Source organism: Euleptes europaea, chromosome 4, assembly GCF_029931775.1.
Source record: "Euleptes europaea isolate rEulEur1 chromosome 4, rEulEur1.hap1, whole genome shotgun sequence".
Classification (NCBI taxonomy): domain Eukaryota; kingdom Metazoa; phylum Chordata; class Lepidosauria; order Squamata; family Sphaerodactylidae; genus Euleptes; species Euleptes europaea.
Genome location: NC_079315.1, coordinates 93,445,575 through 93,464,455, shown reverse-complemented (window position 1 = coordinate 93,464,455; position 18,881 = coordinate 93,445,575). Strand labels below are relative to the sequence as shown.

Below are 18,881 nucleotides of genomic sequence, written 5' to 3'. Positions count from 1 at the left end.
CAATAAATAAGTAGACCCCCCCCCCCCAAGGTCACCCCACCCCATCGCCCGTCCAGCCGCCCCGATATTACTATGACAACCAACCGCTTTCCTCCTTTTAACCCCTCCGCCTCACGGGCCAGCCGACCGATATCCCTCCGTCGCCGCTTCCCTCTTTTCCAAACCTGCGCGGGCTGAGTTCTCATTGGCTGTTGCCGAAGGACGGCGGAAGAACGACGCGTCATTGTCTGCGCCGCTGGGGGCGGAGGCTCGGAGGAGCCGCGCTGTGGTCGCGGGGCGATGGCGTCAAGGCAAGATGGCTTCCATGGAATCCCAGCGGAAGAGAAGGCATGTCGAAGAGGAGGCGGCGGCGGCGAAAGAAGGCGACGACCCTGAGGAGGAGGGAGGAGAGGAGAAGGGAAAGGACGACGAGGAAGAGCGCTGGATTGGTCCTCTCTCTGGGGAGGCTGTGCAAGTGAAAAAGCGAAAGGGTAAGGGACTGTGGACGGCCCAAAAAACAAATCAGTGGGTTCTAGATCAAATCAAGCCCGAACTGACCCTAGAAGCTAAAATGACTAAACTGAGGCTGTCGTATTTTGGTCACATTATGAGAAGACAAGAGTCACTGGAAAAGACAGCCATGCTAGGAAAAGTGGAGGACAGCAGGAAAAGAGGAAGACCCAACAAGAGGTGTGTGTGTGTGTGTGTTAGTGTTAAGTGCCGTCAAGTCGCTTCCGACTCATGGCGACCCTATGAATGAGATGGATTGACTCAATAAAGGAAGCCACAGCCTTCAATTTGCAAGATCTGAACAAGGCTGTCAAAGATAGGACATTTTGGAGGACTTTCATTCATAGGGTCGCCATGAGTCGGAAGTGACTTGACGGCACTTAACACACACACACACACACACAAGGGACTGTGGGGGACATCTTTTTCCTGAGCGTTCCTGTTCATGTTTACACGGAAAGAAGCCCTACCGAGTTCAGTGGGGCTTGTTCGCAAGTGAACGTCCACAGGATGTAGTCCGATCGTCTGCATGTTTCCTTGGAAGTGAGCCCCACGAAGTTCAGTAGAACTTACTTCTCGGTAAGGGTGCATAGCGCGACAGATTTAAGTGCCCCGGACACAAGTATGGCATAGTGGGTGACATTCTTCTCTGAGGATGTCAGAGGTGAGGGTAATCATGCCATTTATGCATGAGAGGTTTTGCCTTGGATTTGCCACTCTCTAGATGCACATTTTTCCTATCCGAATTCTCAAAACTCAAAAAATAAGACCCCGTGCAGAGTTTTTAGAATTCAGATGGGGAAAATGTGCATCTAGAGAGCGGCAAATCCAAGGCAAAACCTCCCATGCATAAGTGGCCTTTGTGTGTAAAATGCTGCAGTGTTTGATTCAAGTCAAGGGTACTACTTTCTGCACACGTACCAGGAACTAAGTTCCATTGACACTAGTCTGAGTAAACAGGGTTAAGGCAGGGTGCAAGTTATATATAAACTGCAAATCATTCTCTTTGCTGAGAAGAGCAATAGCACTGACAGTTAACTAACCATTGAGTCCTTGACATGTCAAATCTACACTGTAGAACTATCTTGAAAGCCATTCATATTCTGCTTTAGTCAGGACCTTAACTGCTGTGTTTGCAGGGCACTGCAAGCATTATTTTTATACATTGCTTAGTATTTTTGAGGCATGAAAGCTCCTAAGTAACTTAAAATCTAATTTCAAGGTTCACATGATTGAATGTTCCTCCAAAGAAAAAACACCACCCTTCAGAATTCATTTCAATAGACGGAATTCTTTGACTTAGGGAAGCAATAACTTATGTATTATTTATTTGTTTATTCAATTTCTATCCCGTTCTTTCCCAACAGAAATTGGGTTCAGGATGGCTAACAATCGTAACAGTAGTCATATTAATTGAATAAATATCGTAAAACATACATAAAACCATAATAACAATTTAAAACCTAGATTAACAAAAGATTTATCTAAGTATCCTAGTAACAAATCCACTTTATCATCTGCTGCAATCTGAAGTGCTACAGTAAAGGCATAGAACTAGGCACTAGTTTTGTGAGCCAGCTGAGAGGATTGTACAGATAACAAAATGAATCTGAATATGATTATATTTATATACTCAATGCCGTTACTGCTCTAGTAATTATCCTTAAAAATATTATAAGAAAATGTGTTATAATTAATGGTGACTTTTTTCTTGTTGAATAAATTAACATATTTACTAAATATGAAGTTTGATACATTGAAATTAGGTTTTTACTTCCAAGTAAAGAGGATTATCATGAAAGGGAGCAGACAATCTAACATACATTTCCTTTTTTGTTTAAGGTAAGATCAAATAACATAACATTAGGATATAAATATGCAACTTTTTAGTTGGTTAGTTGGCTTTGTTATCTACCAACATACTGAGATGTATGAATGTTATTTATACTGAATCTTACCACTGAAAGAGAAACTTGTCAAGTTTGGTCCAGTGTAACTTGCAAAACTGTTATCCTTTTTTATTCGTAGTTCTTGAGTTTGAGCGTGTCTACCTGGATAATCTCCCCAGTGCTTCAATGTATGAGCGCAGTTACATGCACAGAGATGTCATCACACATGTAGTATGTACTAAGTAAGTCTTTTATTTTCTTTGGATTGAAATACTAGCTGAGGCATGTGTTTCAGGAAATATTTCTGCTTCAAGAGTGTCTAAGCAGAGAGGAAATGCGTTGCACCTATGGGGATGATGCCCTGCTTGTTTTCTAGGTTTTAGGTCTGTTCGGGGTGTTTCCAAAGCATAGTACAGCTATGGGGACGATTCTCTGCTGTGCTGTGGATAATCCGGGGGTGGGGTTCAGGGGGTCGGCGTAAGTTGCCCTACACCGGCGTCTGGGCCACTTTGCACAGCGCAAGTGGCACGGACACTGGCATAGGGGTCATGCCGGCTCCTAAGAGCATTTGTCCCCACCTCAGGAGTGCACAGTAAGTGTACCATTTCATGCTAGATGAAATGAGCTCTGACTCATGGAACCTCAAAATGCAATAAATATTATCAGTTTTTATGGTGCTGCTGGATGCCTGTTTTATTTTATTGCATGGTATACCTTATTGTGATGCAATGTAGGCATAGATACAATCATGCCTAAGACAGACTCCCATACACCCCTGTCTAGTAATCTTTTAACATCTGTGTTTTGTCCAAGGATTTTTCATGGGACACAAAGTCCAAGGCAGCCAACCACATATATGGTTGCCATGACTCTCTCCATCTCCCAGTGTGGAGTCTTATCCTTGGCATTATGTAGAGGCAGGCAATGGCAAACCACTTCCAAATGATTCTTGCCTTGAAAACCCTATGGGGTCACCATAAGTCGGCTGTGACTAGATGGCACTTTCCACCCACAAGAAGTAGTCATCACAATCACTTGAACTTCCATTTGCAGAAGTATAAGTAAAGCACAGCAGGTTGGAGCAGAAAAGCATCCTCTCTCATCCAAGGCCTTTGCTTCTTTCATGCGTTTGTATCTGCAGGACAGATTTTATAATAACAGCCAGCCATGATGGTCATGTCAAATTCTGGAAGAAAGTTGAAGAAGGGATTGAATTTGTTAAACACTTCCGTAGCCATTTAGGTACGTCATTGTGCTTGTTGCTTGATGCTACTGTTTTGTCGAATGTATCTTTCTGCCATAATTCTTTCTGTGTCAAAAAGTATCACAACCACAAGGTATATGTCAATAATCATATTCACAGACAGAGCAATACACAAATATACATCCCATACTATAGAAATATGACTCTGATTATATGATGAATCTATAAGAATACTATGTTGGTAAGCTATATTTGTTTTGTAATTCTTATATGTATAATATAAACAGTTGGAGAGTGGATTTTTAAAGATCACTATTATTCTTTTTACAAGGAGAATTGAAAAAGCTTAGCTCATTCTGAGCAATGCGAAACAGTCTTTAAAAGAGGCAGCCAGGCCATCTTCTCTTCTTGTCTCTGACGTTTTCTCCTTTGGAAAAAGAAAAGAATAAAATACAAGCTTCAAGCCATATGGACTACTATTCTTCCACTTACCTTTCTTTTGTGATGTATTCATTGTTTATATCTCCTGCAAGAGATTAAGAAAACACCATGTGCTAGTCTTAATATTTCTATAGTATGTGATGTAAATTTGTGTATTGGTCTGTCTGTGAATATGTGTTATTGACATATACTTTGTGGTTATGATACTTTTTTATATACATTGCACATTTTTGGCTTATGCTGTTTATTTGCAGTTTGCTGATTTTGTAGCATAAGGGTATTCCAGTTTTGTACCATAATTCTTTCTGTGTTTTTTCAGTGCACCTGTACTACTGTCTATGAGCTTCATAAAACATAGTTGTGCTTGTCATTTGCAGTTAGACATTGAGAGATTCAGCCTTTATGTTTTGTAAAAGTGTGGCAATGGTAAAATCTGTAATTTTATTTTATTTGGAGCCCACCCTTTCTCAGCCAGCTTAGGATGGCTCCCAACAATAATAAATTACAAATATAAAATGTAAACATAAAGTTTAAAACCACAAGTCCTAGTTTTGCTTTGCAGATGGTGTCCAAAACCTATGTGACCACCTTATATAGTTGGGATTGTCCTCAGTGGTGAAGTTGGCTTAGGTTGGTAATTAGGAGACCAGCAATAACCAAGAAACTAACAAGTCCTCCAAGGAATAGAGAGAGAAGGAAAGAAAAGTAAGGGAGAAGGAAACAGGAAGGGAAGGAGAGAAAGAACGGGAGGCCAGCTGATCTACATAGCCGTCACTGTCCTTAACCATATGCCTGGTGGAATATCTCCATTTTACGTGCCATGTGGAACTGAACTAAGTCCCACAGGGCATGGTTCTCACTGGACAGAGAGTTCCACCATGCCGGGACCAGAGCCCAAAAAGCCCTGGTCGAGGACAGCTGAATGGTTCTGGGGCCAGGGACCACCAAGATGTTGTTACCAGAAAATCGTAATGCTCTCTGAGGGGGGCTATAGTGGGAGAGGAGGTCCTGCAGATACGATGATCCCATACCGGTTAGGGCTTTAAAGGTACATACCAAAACCTTGAATTTGATCCAGATTTCAATCTGGAGCCAGTTTCATAACACGATAAAAGATGCAATGCATTGTTGGGATCCTAAGCTCTTAATAATCTGTAGTGTTTTTTGGGGGGGGGGTTGGGTTTGCCATTGATCAAGACAGGAAATGTGATTGGCTTGTCAGTTCTAGGACAAGCTGTAAAAGGAGAGGTGCGTGAGGCACTTCTACGGGATGTTGCCGGGCTTCAGAGGCCCTTCTTTCTCTCACCAAAAACAAAACAAAAAAAACACTCCTGAAAATTGGGAGACTCTCTGGAGTTGCATCTTATGCCATGCAAGGAGCTACAGTGAAATTAGACCACTTCAGAAGCACAGACTTTATGATTTTAGGATTGCAGCAGCATCATCTGCAACAGAACACCTTAGTCTGTGAAGTGTCCCCCCTCCTAACCATTTATATGCTAATGTAGCAGCTACAGTTTTGCTCAGTGGTTTTTGACAAGCCAATCACATTTCTTCTTTGTAAATAGATTATTTCCTTTGCTCTTCTTGCTGTGGTTTCTGTCCCGATAGGTGTTATTGAGAGCATTGCAGTTAGCTCAGAAGGAGCATTATTCTGCTCTGTTGGAGATGACAAAGCAATGAAAGTTTTTGACGTGGTGAACTTTGATATGATCAACATGCTGAAACTTGGGTGAGTCTTTTTTACTTTTTGAAAGATTCCTCGTAGGGTTGCCGAGTTCTTTGGGATACTTTTGCTGATGTGGTCACTAGAGAAAACTTGATTAGTTAAATTATTACAATGAATTTCAAATCAAATTATTGGGGTGTAGTAAGATTGACTGCCTTTTGCCTTGCTCTGTATGTCCACACTAACTGGGATGAGCCTGATATACATACATGATAGGGCTTTTGCAGCTATTTTATGTATTTGCTTATTTTATTTAAACCTTGCCTTTCTCACCAGTGGAGACCCAAAGCAACTTATGTCATTCTCCTCTCCCCCATTTTATCCTCACTACAACCCTGTGAGGTAGGTTAGGCTGAGAGTGTGTGACTGGTCCAAGGTCACCCAACAAGCTTCCATGGCAGAGTGGGGGTTCAAACCTGGGTTTCCCAGATCCTGGACCAACACTCTAACCACTTCAGCACACCGGCTTCTAGGCTTTGTAGTTGCCTTAGAAAACTCAAGTTGCCTCTTTATTCTTAACCCTGCATAGATCTGCTAAAAGTATTTTGTCCTGGAGAGCATTTGCTTTCTGACTCAATAAAGAAGAATAAGAAGAGTTGGTTTTTATATGTTGACTTTCTCTACCACTTAAGGAAGAATCAAACTGGCCTACAATCCCCTTCCCCTCCCCACAACAGACACCCTGTGAGGTAGGTGTGGCTCAGAGAGTGTAACTAGGCCAAGGTCACCCAGCCGGCTTCATGTGTAGGAGTGGGGGAACAAATCCAGGTCACCAGATGAGCGTCTGGCGCTCATGTGGAGGAGTGGGGAATCAAACCCAGTTCTCCAGATCAGAGTCCACTGCTCCAAACCACCGCTCTTAACCACTATACCACGCTGGTTGTGGCCTTTGCAAGACATGAACAAGGCTGTCATTGGTAGGATGTTTTGGAAGATAGTTCTGCCACTTTTCACACTGCTTTTTATTATTGATTTGAATTTTTTGTAAATTTATTATTCTGTTTCCCCCCAGCTATTACCCAGGTCAATGTGAATGGGTTTACTGCCCAGGAGATGCCATATCTTCTGTTGCAGCCTCTGAGAAGAGTACTGGAAAAATATTCATATATGATGGGCGAGGAAATAATCAACCTCTTCATGTTTTTGATAAACTCCACACATCTTCTCTTACTCAGATACGACTGAACTCTGTCTATAAAGTCATTGTATCTTCTGACAAATCTGGAATGATTGAATATTGGACTGGACCTTGTCATGAATACAAATTTCCCAAAAATGTGAACTGGGAGTATAAAACAGACACAGACTTATATGAATTTGCTAAGTGTAAAGCGTACCCTACCAGTATATGTTTTTCACCTGATGGTAAAAAAATGGCGACCATTGGTTCTGACAGAAAAGTCCGAATATTCAGATTCTTGACTGGAAAACTTATGAGGGTCTTTGATGAATCCTTGAGTGTAAGTTTTTAATACTTGTTTTCACAGTAATTTACTTACAGATGCAGGTTATTTCTTAAATCATTCAATCGTGCATATATGTGTAGAGAGAGAATCTCTTCCATGTTAGAGTGCCAGTTGCTTAATTCATAAAAATTTACTAGCTGACATTTTTATTTATGCTCTTCAAAAATGACTCACCAGTTTAGTAAAAATGTCTATTGTTAAATTCAAAAAGAACATTTTTAAACAATGCTTTTGTAAGACTACCATATGAATGATAATGGATTGACTTGAACACACACATGAAGCCACCTTGTACTGAATCAGACTGTTGGTCCATCAAAGTCAGTACTGTCTACTCTGACTGGCAGCGGCTCTGTAGGGTCTCAGGTCAAGGTCTTTCACATCCCTCCTTCCTGATCTTTTTAGCTGGAGATGCCAGGGATTGAACTTGGGACCTTCTGTGTTCCAAGTAGATGCTGTACCACTGAGCCACAGCCCCTCCCTTAAGTGAACCCCTTAAGTGATCCCTTAAGTGAACCTCCCTTAAGTGATCACTTTCAGATCAATATAATACTACCATACAGTGTGTAGGCTGCTAACAGCTATCAGTAATAGCAGTGTATGTTTTGTTTGCGTGAAGTATCCAGGGCTATAATTTAATTTGAGAAAATGTTTAGTATAGCTATTACATGTGTACACATGGTTCTGCTTGTGCATAGAAACCTCCCAATTCAAGAGCATTTTATGCCCTAAACAGATGGGGAGTCCCACTGAAAGTATAATTCTTAACAATCATCCTAAAGTGTAATCTAAACTGAAATATCTGGGACTGGACCAATGGAAATTATTATTACATAAATATAGTTTAGGGTTTGGGTGTTGCACTTTTAAGTCAAGCTACACTCCTCTCTTGTTTTTCTGTAGATGTTTACTGAACTGCAGCAGATGAGACAACAGCTCCCAGACATGGAGTTTGGACGGCGAATGGCTGTGGAGCGAGAGCTAGAAAAGGTTGATGCTGTAAGGTTAATTAACATCATTTTTGATGAAACGGGACACTTTGTGCTCTATGGGACAATGCTTGGAATCAAAGTCATAAATGTAGAAACAAACCGGTAAGTCTTACTTTCTCTCACTATTTTATGGTGTCTGCAACTATTTTATATTGCTCTAAGTATTTTTTTTTGCATTGATAATTTGTTGTATTGTTTTCATGGACTTTGTTAGCCACATTGAAGGTCCTGTATAAAAAGGCAGTGTAAAAATGTTTTTTTAAAAAAAATCAAATAAGAATTCAGGTGCTGTGCTACAGTTTTGTATATGATGTTATATAAATTTGGGATTGCATCACCTGACTCACGTTTGCTATTTGATATGACCTAATGGCAGCTGATTTGCTGGTAGAGTGTGTGCCATTTTTATGACCTGTTGAAATAATGCACAATACTAGCCAAAAGAATCCTCTCTTCCTAGTGTGTGACTGGCCCAAGGTCACCCAGCAAGCTTCCCAGCCAGAATGGGGATTTCAACCTGGGTCCCGGTCCAACTCCCTAACTATTACACCACGCTGGCTCTATTATTAAAAGAGTCTTATTGCTAACACAGAATTAATCTAGTCTAATAGTTCATTTACTGCTCTTTCTCTAAGCAGCGGACTTTCCAGACTAATTGGGACAGTAAGGAGTGTTTGTTGTCTTGACAAACTTTATTGCTGGACTGCAAATATGTGATACTATAAGTAATTGGAATGATACAGTGTGCCCTGAAGTACTGCAGTGTAGTCATGTTGGTGTTTCACTGGTAATGGAATAGATGATGACTTTAGCATTTAGGAGTTAGGATTTTTGAATTTTTATTTCCTCTACTGTAGATGTGTGAGAATCCTAGGCAAACAGGAAAACATCAGGGCTATGCAACTGGCTTTGTTCCAGGGTGTAGCAAAGAAGCACCGTGCAGCCATTACCGTAGAAATGAAGGCATCTGAAAATCCTGTTCTCCAGAATATTCAAGCAGATCCAACTATAATCTGCACTTCCTTCAAAAAGAACAGATTTTATATGGTAGGTGTCTTACTTAATTCTTTTTCCTAGAAAACTTCTCTATTCTTGTTTTGGCCTTTTGTACTTGGACAGTTCCTGTATCTTAGAACTTGCTTCCAGTTCTAACATCAGTGTTTATGCCATTTTACTTTTGTGTATGTTTTTTTTTTTTAGATTAAACTGGGAAAGTGTCAAGTAGCTCCCTCATCATGGAAGTGCTGTACTATCACTTCTGCATTAGAATAGCTTCTAGACCTTGGACCCTTCTAAACAGTGTTTTTAATAAATTGAGTGGCTTCCCCCTTTAGTCCCTCACCCCAGCCTATTGAGATGGAACAAGTGGTATTTTTTTATTGTAGATGAGCCATAGTTTTCTATAATGGCATCATAGTACTATGTTTGAATCTCAACACTCTTCCTAGTGATTCTTAAAATTGAACTTCTTTCTTTCTTTTTGCTACCACCACATGCTCTGCTGACATTTTCAGGAACATTCTACAGTGGCCCAAAGATCTGTTTCATGGATGAACCCAGTTACTGTCATTGGGAGGCATTGTTTCATGACTAGTGACAGTGGGGTTTGAAGACCTGAGCAATACCTTTACTCAGCCCTGGGTAGAGCACACATAGAGTAATTTTGTTTGGTTGTAGAACGTTACATTCTTCTGAAAAGGCAGAAGAATGCATCAAACATGTCAGAAAATCAAGATGGCACATTCCAAGGCAAGAAGTAATAATCATGTTGTGCGCAGAGGAAAAATTGGGTTAGTTGGTAAGTGAAGGAGAAAAGCGGACAGTCTTTGGATACTTTAAAATATTTTCCTCTAAGAATAGACAAGAGGCATTTGATAACCTAAAAGATGACTAGGTAGAAAGTGCAGGAATTCAGCAAAGGACCAAGCTGGTTCAGGGTTATAGTGTGTGATCCCTGGGGTGCCTTCCGTCTCTGTGATTCCAATTTAATAAGAGTGAGAAACAAAGATACCACTGCCTTTTCTTTCAGTTTACTAAACGTGAACCAGAAGACACCAAGAGTGCAGATTCTGACAGAGATGTATTTAATGAGAAACCATCTAAAGAAGAGGTCATGGCAGCCACTCAAGCTGAAGGGCCCAAAAGAGTTTCTGATAGTGCCATTGTCCACACAAGCATGGGAGATATTCATGTCAAGCTCTTCCCTGTTGAGTATGTATATAAGCCATGCCCCATCCCGTTCGGACACTTGTCTCTGACTGCTCATCATTTAGAAGTGCTGTTGGACCCCACGCTGTTGATGGATTTACACTTGATTATTTGATTTTGTTCTGTTTTGTCACCCCTTTTTCCTATCACTGCTGTTGGGCTACATCCAGGCTACAACAAGCGAAGTACAATTCACAGAAGAAAGTTGGGCTTCCTTTGCTTTCTTCCTATGCTACCCAGAATGTTAATCCTGAGGGGAAAGGACCCTTTCAGAATGGTGTGGAAGATGCAGGAACTCATGTAAAAAAAGGGAGAATTTCTACTGATTTCCTCCCCCCCCCTTTGCTTAGTGACCTGCCTTACACTGCATTCTAGCACTGAGGCTCCTCCAACCATCAGCCTATTGGGAGGCTGCAGAATTACTAAAATGGCAAAAAATCCTTCTGTATACTTTGCTCTAAGTAGTGTGGATTCAACTACCTAAGACGGGTGGGGAACCTTTTTTCCGCCAGGGGCCATTTGGATATGTATAACATCATTCGTGGGCCATACAAAATTATCAACTTAAAAATTAGCCAACCAAGCCCCCAAGCAGGCAGCTGCCTCAGATGACCCCCCCCCCGGAGCGGGCAAGCAGGCAGGCATCCAACCGGTGATGCATTCGCCCACTTGGTAGCACAGGATGGTCTGTTGCACCAGCCGGGCGTAGCTGTCCAGCCGCATGCCGGAGTTGCTCCTGCTTCACATGGTCGGAGCCAGATTCTACAGTCGGCTCCTGCTATGTCTGCCTGCAGGGATGAAATAAGGACACACTGGCTAAGAACTCCCCCCGCGCGCATTCTGACCCTGCCCCCTTTAACCCCTCCATTGTCGCCACTTCCTCCCCCAGCCCTCTTGTAGTACAGAGGGAAAACGTTTCTCCATGGCCTGGGTGGGAAAGGGTTAACACAGTTTCTTGGGCAGTTGTAGCAGCTCCATAGCTAACGTCTATTCTGAAAGGGGGGGGGGAAAGTTCCTTTTCTTGGCGGGAAAACCCCCCACATCCGCCTTTAATAGAGGCTATTCTTGTCCGCGGGAGGGGGCGGATTGCCAGTCTTAGATCCTTCTGAGCTAGAGATCTGCCAGGGTCCATGAAGGGCCAGACCAAATGATTTTGCGGGCCTTTAACGGCCCCCGGGCCTGACGTTCCCCACCCCTGACCTAAGACCTGTCTTCCTAGCTGTGTCCAGTGTTTCTTGGACACACACTTCCAGCATGTGAGATGATCAGGACCAGCCTCAGCTTTGAAGCAGCAGGTCTACTGTGCCTGTTTCTTCAATCTCATGCATTGCATAAGTTCCCTTCTTTCCATTAATGAAAAGGCAGTGTTGTTTAGTGCTGTGCAAACAGGTACAGAGAATGGGCTGGTCGATCAAGAGCAATTGATCTTCTGTGGATGATCCTGAAGTTCTTTAGAGAAGGTTTCTGTGTCAGTAAGATCTTGACTTTCACTGCAGCATCTGTAAGAGACTAAATCAGAACACTAGTAAGTCTTAGGCCATTTATGCATGGGAGGTTTTGCCTTGGATTTGCCACTGTCCAGATACATTTTCCCCATCTGAATTCTCAAACCTTAAAAATAAGCCCCCATGCAGAGTTTTGAGGATACTGATGGGGAAAACGTGCATCTAGAGAGCAGCAAATCCAAGGCAAAACCTCCCATGCATAAGTGGCCTTAATGCACCAAGCACTGCACTGATACTTAAAAATTACAATTGCAGGTGCCCCAAAACAGTAGAAAACTTCTGTGTCCACAGCAGAAATGGTTACTACAATGGACACACATTTCACCGCATCATAAAGGTAAATGAAGACTGATTATCTTTTGTAGTATTTGTTGCACAATAATTTTCTAATCTCAGGCCCATTTTAGACATGGCAAGATGATATAGTTATGAGTTAGCTGAGAGCTGACATGGTAGAATGGAGTGTACCACTTCAAATTGCAGGTTAGGCATTACATTTTTCAGACGTTCCCCTGATGTTCTAGAGGGGTTTGATCCATGTGTCCCGGATGGAGTGGAGTTGGCCTTGGCAGAGGAGGTTAAGAGCTTGGGGGTGCTCATGGACTGATACAAAAAGCAGGATTGCACAGTGCCCAAGAGCACCTTATATCAGCCACAGCTCCTCTCTCCTTCCTATACTCAAATGATCTGGCTGCACAGCATGTGTAGACTAGGCTTACATTGCCTTGTTGAGAGGTTTTAGTTTAGAAAGCTGGGCTACATTTGGGGTTGCCGATATCCTGGTGCTAGCTGGATATCTTCTGCTATTACAACTGAACCCCAGTCGATGGAGATCAGTTCGCCTGGAGAAAATGGCCACTCTGGCAATGGGACTCTATGGTATTGAAGTCCCTCCTCAGGCTCTACCCAAAAACCACCCGCCGGTAGCAGAAAGGGACCTGGCAACCCCAGCTACATTTGTCTTTGATTTGCCAGTCTCAAGATGGCTGTGTGCAAAATATTTGACCATATTTTGTCAAATATAATAAAGAACTACATGTGGATTTTGTGAAGGAATTTGTGGCCATATTTCCAATTTGTGTTCATGGCACATCAATCACTGGGGTGAAACAGCTGCCTGCAAACAGCTACAGACCTGACTTCATCCAGTTTTAAAATGTATATCCCAAAGTGGTATGTAAGGCCCCTTAGAGAAAATCCAAAAAAAGAAAAGTCCCGTTTAGGGAGAGAGGCAGGTTACAAATATTTTACATAAATAAAATATCACAGCAAAGTTTCTAATTAAGGAAAGCACAGGGGAGAAAACAGTGTTGCTACACATGATTGACAAGCCCCAGTCTGCAAGTTTAAAATGGACAGAGATGTTGCTGCAGGAACAGAGGAAAATGGCTGTTTTCCTTTTGTATTTTTGGAAGCCAGCAGTACTGGCCCTCTGTCGCTCACTGGAACCTATGAGCCCTTCTTAAGGCAGAGACCAGAAGCAAAGAAAACATCGGAGTGATGTTTACATTAGCAAAGCAGGAAATTAATTGTAGATAGTGCACTAGATAGGCATTCAATAGAAGCTGAATTGGGAAGTGTTGTTTGTTGTTTAGAGGGCATGTTGAATGTAACCTAGGCAAGTCCCATGTGCCTTCAGCTGTAGAATCCAAGTCCTGAATAGTTAAGTGTTCTTGAAATAAAAAAATTGTGGATTAGCCAAAAAAAAAAAAAAAAACCCACAAAAACGAGATAGTAACATTCATAAAAACATGATCAGACTGGATATTAAACCACAACAAAAAGAGGAAGGGGGAAAATATGTATACATGAACACATGAAGCTGCCTTATACTGAATCAGACCCTTGGTCCATCAAAGTCAGTATTGTCTACTAAGACCGGCTGCGGCTCTCCAGGGTCTCAGGCAGGGGTCTTTGACATCACCTACTTGCCTAGTCTCTTTAACTGGAGATGCCGGGGATTGAACCTGGGACCTTCTGCATGCCAAGCAGATGCTCTACAAACTGAGCCACAGCTTGTAAAAAAGCTTGTAACAAAAATCTGGTTCCTCAGAATTATTTTAATTAAGGATCCTAGTGGTCTAGCATATTGAACTAGAGGATCTACATGTGTCCATCTTGAAGGACTGTTGCCAGTTCAGAAGCCACTGAGAAGAGAATTATGGGTTGGAAAAGAGCAATAATAGTTGGTTCAGAAATGTGTTGGTTTAACCCACAAAGCACCAAAAAACAATGGTATGATAGAATGTAGATTACAAATGGAATATGTAACGTAAGTGGGCTGTCTGACTAAAAAGTACTGGTTCAGTTCAGTGTTAAATAATTTGCTTTAACAAGCTTAATTTGTCACACTCTGGACAGTAAAAACACTTATTTCCAATGCAGGGTTTCATGATTCAGACTGGTGACCCTACAGGTACTGGGATGGGAGGTGAGAGCATCTGGGGAGGAGAATTTGAAGATGAGTTCCACTCAACTTTACGGCATGACAGACCCTACACGCTTAGTATGGCTAACGCAGGGCCAAACACCAATGGCTCACAGTTCTTCATAACAGTAGTACCAACGGTAAGTAACGTGATCCTGCCATCTGTCCATAAACATGGCTGGCACCTCCCTTCCGTGGGGCCTTTTAGCATCAGAACTGGAGGGAAGTAGGGCAGGATCTCTAAATGGAGGGGAAGTTGGGGTGGAATCACAGTGGGCTATGACTCTGCTCCTGCCCAGAAAAAAAGAGTAGCATTTGATGGATGTGCACCCTTACACTTTGGCAAGGGTCTCCAACTCAAATCCCCCCTCCCCGAGATCACTCTAGCTTGAGGCTCACTTTCAATTCAAGACCTTTATTGGCATACAATACAATAAGTGATCCATACAAATGATGAATAGCTATAGGAAAACAAGGAATATTGGACACCATCAATCATTAACCTTATCCAATCTGTTTTTGATAACTGAAAAAGTAGCTGTTTTTTTTAAGTTCAGTAATGTTGGTTGACAAGTAATTGAGAAGACAATAAACTTTCAGGGCCTCCGAGTGTCCTGACATTAGTTAAAATAGGATCGAGTAGATTGTGACGAATAACATCAAACTGAGGACAATAAAGAAGGATATGGGAAACCGACTTAATTGAATTTGAGTTGCAGGGACATAGCCTCGCCGAATGACTGGTTTGGTTATATTGTCCAAAAGTAACAGCTGAAGGGAGAACATTGCACCTAGCAAGTGCAAATGCTGTATGCATTTGTGGAGCATGTAGGGCAGACAAATAAGGAGCCAGTCGACCGGTAGTTAGGGGGATTTCAAAACTCAAAGGGGAGCAAATTTTTTTGGCAAGGCTATCAAGGGTTTGCAATTCAATGTCCAGAATTCTACGTTTAACCATTTGATATGCACTTAGGAAGGGAAGTGTAAAAAGAGAATCAACGGAAAGACCCATTAGATTTATTTTACCCATTATACTAATGTACCAGTTACAGATGTTGAATTCGGACAGCCTATGGTGTAAAAAGCTCCTGGGATCTGCTTGGAAGTGTATCCACAGCCAATACTTGATTGACATGAGAGGTTCACTTTACTGAGGTTCGGTTCCCACAATCAGTAGATGAGGTGGCAAACCCATTTGCAGGCTGTGATTAGAAGTGAGGCCTTGAATCCCAGCCTTCTCTAGGAATCTACAATTTTGGCACAGTTCTTGTTGGCTAAACAAGCTGTGCCCTTCTCCGAGCTCTAGGAATTAGCAGGGTTTTGTGTTTCATGCTGCAATGAGCTTTGGAGGGGTTCAGAAGTAGCAAGCATTGCTGTTATGGATCTCAGCATGCTCTAAAAATGAAGCTCCTGCCTTCTCCCAGATTCCTGAGAGCAGCTTTGGGAAGTTTTGCTTTTCCCAGCGCATCTGCTGAGACGAGGCTTCTCTCTCCCCTGCTCCCAGAAAACCTGTTAATCCTCCTGTTCTCTTTCTTCATTTGAGAACTCTTCTGTGCAGTGTTTGTTTTTTCCTCAAACTTCTAATTGTTTCCCCTTGTTTGCAGGTCTTTTTCTAGCCTCATGAGTGGTGTTTCCTCCTTTTTAATGTCTTCTGTTCCATGTGCTATTTTATGTGTGTCTGAATTTGGCAAAAAATAGCACACAAGGTTTTCATTGCACCTAAAGGGGTCTCAGATTCAGATGGGCAGTGCATTGGGGCTAGTACAGCTGGTACTCACTCCCCTCCAATGCTAAAAATCAGTGAGATATACCAATGGACGCATTCTCCCATCTCTTCCTCCATTTCTCATAGGTCTTGGGGGTTGACTGTTCCCAAAGAGGGGGGAAAGAGCTGCAAGCAAAATTGCCTATGGACCTACTAGTAGGCATGATGCCACAGTCAGCCTGCTGACTTCATAACATGCAGGCTTTCAGTAAGCTAAATGAGTGTGGATACTTCTGCTGGGTGAAATACAGGATGTTTCAAAATCAGTAAATAGGGAAATTTGGAAAACAGAACAGTTTTTCAGGCATAGACTGAGCAGGTTCCTCAAAATGTTAACAAGGAACAAAACTACCATCATGGCTATGGAAATCACAAAATATTTTATTATATATTACAGGGGGAGGGGAAATGATGGCATGTTCATTATTGTCTTCACTGAATTTTCCATGGTGAAGAAAGTTACCTTGTTTCAGAAGTCTGTATACACAGTACTGATATTTTTTCCTGTGTAAAAATACATTCCTGCTCCCAAATTTTGTTATTGGCTCATTCTTTGGCCACAATTATATAAAACCCTTCTTATGAGAAACAGATAAGAGTGTGCCATCAGGGAGGTTAGTCTGTGAGATAGGGTCATCACAGATGAATGGGAAACTGCCCACTGCCCCTAGTCTAGCACTTGGCCACTCAGTGAGGGTGGAAGAAGAGTGGCAGGAGCTAGATTTAGCCTTCCTTTCAAGTTGTCAGCAGTTATGTTGGTGGTGTTCCATGTATGTACACCATCTTGGCTGCTCAGGCCAAGAAAATACTTAGGTAGCCCTTGATAATGCAGGTGGTTACTTGCCCTGCAGAAGATGGATATAAGCCTGCTTGTGATGAAGAGTTCAATGTTACAGTTCATAACACAAAATCCTTATATCCTAACATCACTTTCAGCAAGGCAGGGGCGTAAGATGGAGCATTCCCAGTCCTGGTCAGGTTATGAGGACAGATTCAGGGCACCAGGTTCTTCTGTTCTCTACTAGGCACGATCAAAGTCATCAGAGGAAGGCAAGCAACAATTGACAAGGAAAACAAGACCTGTCTATTTCTCTAAGAGATAGTGCAGAAGGAGTCTTGGGTTTGAGTGCTGTAAAGTAGACCCAGGAATCACTTTCTGATGCTGGAAATCTCTGTCAATCTTCATGCTGTGTTTTGAGTGAATAAAATCTTGTTATAAGCACTTCACTCAATCCAAAAGAAAATCGTTCATAGGGTTTTTTTTCTTTCCAGTGCTCCCCAAAACTTCTTTCGAGCTGGAAAAATTGAAAATGCACATTTCAAGTCTCTCCATCTAGGCCTTTATATTTCTAGTCACTATGAAAGATACCATGAACAGTTTACACTGAACTTGAAACAAATATACTGTATTAACGTTGCTTCCTTCTTTTATATAGCCATGGCTGGACAACAAGCACAGTGTCTTTGGAAGAGTAACTAAGGGAATGGAAGTTGTTCAGAGAATTTCAAATGTGAAAGTCAATCCAAAAACTGACAAACCCTATGAAGATGTCAGCATTATTAATATCACTGTGAAATGAAGCAATTTCTAAATGAACCTCAAGATTCCATTTAACTGAGTGGTGGAAGTTTTCTGCAGCCAAGCTTCAGAACTGCTATAAGCCTTTCCATTTATCATGTACTTGAGATTGTATGAACAATATTTTTAAATTTTTATAAAATAAAAGCCTCCCATATTAGTCATCTGATTTTGTATGTCCCTGTATAACAAGGTAGATGCAGTGCAGTACTGATTTCTAGACTTTAATGGATTAGAGCCGCTGCTAGATTCCTAACCCAAACTCAGAGAGAGAACAGTGGCATAACTTCCACAGGTTTGTAAGTTTCACTTCTCTTCATCTTAGTTGAAAAAGAATGTTACCATGTTAAAATGGATTGAGAAAGTGATCATTTAGAACAGTGGTTCCCAAACTTTTCAGGCCACCACCCCCTTGGTTCCACAAACTCAACCCCAGCGACCCCTACCCTATCGAACAACACAATTGAAGGGGCCCACATCTAGCTCCCCCTGCTGCCCCCTTGCCTCTTAGTGCCCCCCTAGGTAATCCCACCCCCCAGGGGGTGGTACTGCCCACTTTGTGAACCAATGATTTAGAAAGTAAATCTACTCAACATATATCGCTTCATATCTCTCTCCCCATTAGAGCCTGAAAAGCTGCACTTGTGGGAACACGCCATCAATGGGAAAGACTGTTGCATGTGTTAAGTGCCATCAAGTCGATTAGATCTCAGCTATTATTTCTTCCAACCCTCATGCATCCAGCCCAATTATTGGATTAAGCTTTGTTCCCCTTATTTGCTCTTGAACTTAGTACTCCAGTGATAGGGGGCTGGATCCCAGTGGAAGGGAAACAGCAGTTTTTGCCAATTTCCCCCATCCATCATATTCACCAGGCTGTTGCAAAGGCACACCTGCCACCCAGAAGCAGCATTTCAAGATCCAGTGGCAGAGGAACTTGCCAGCAAAGAGTAACTATACATGAAATAAAAAAATCTTTGGAGATTACATTTTGGTGAAGAGTAAAGGTAAGGGTGTTTCTTAAAACTGAATGAAAAAGGATCATCAACATGGAGACATTCTCAATCTTTTGGTTAAATAATTTTTATTAAGTCCAAGGCTACTCTGAAGTTGCACCAATGCAATCCTGAAAAGCAGTTCCTATTTAGCTATCTTGCTACTTAGTATAGTTCTTAAATTTGGACAT

General features: G+C 41.9%; 1 protein-coding gene across 1 annotated transcript; it reads left to right on the top strand.

Moving 5' to 3' along the window:
• Nucleotides 1–295: 295 nt before the first annotated feature.
• PPWD1 (peptidylprolyl isomerase domain and WD repeat containing 1) lies at nucleotides 296–17,723 on the top strand. Its single transcript, XM_056848679.1, has 11 exons — nucleotides 296–470; nucleotides 2,518–2,620; nucleotides 3,520–3,620; nucleotides 5,635–5,755; nucleotides 6,765–7,212; nucleotides 8,122–8,312; nucleotides 9,068–9,257; nucleotides 10,240–10,421; nucleotides 12,179–12,260; nucleotides 14,309–14,491; nucleotides 17,553–17,723. Exons 1-11 carry the CDS (start codon nucleotides 296–298, stop codon nucleotides 17,694–17,696), a joined length of 1,920 nt encoding a protein of 639 aa, XP_056704657.1. The 3' UTR covers nucleotides 17,697–17,723.
• Nucleotides 17,724–18,881: the final 1,158 nt, after the last annotated feature.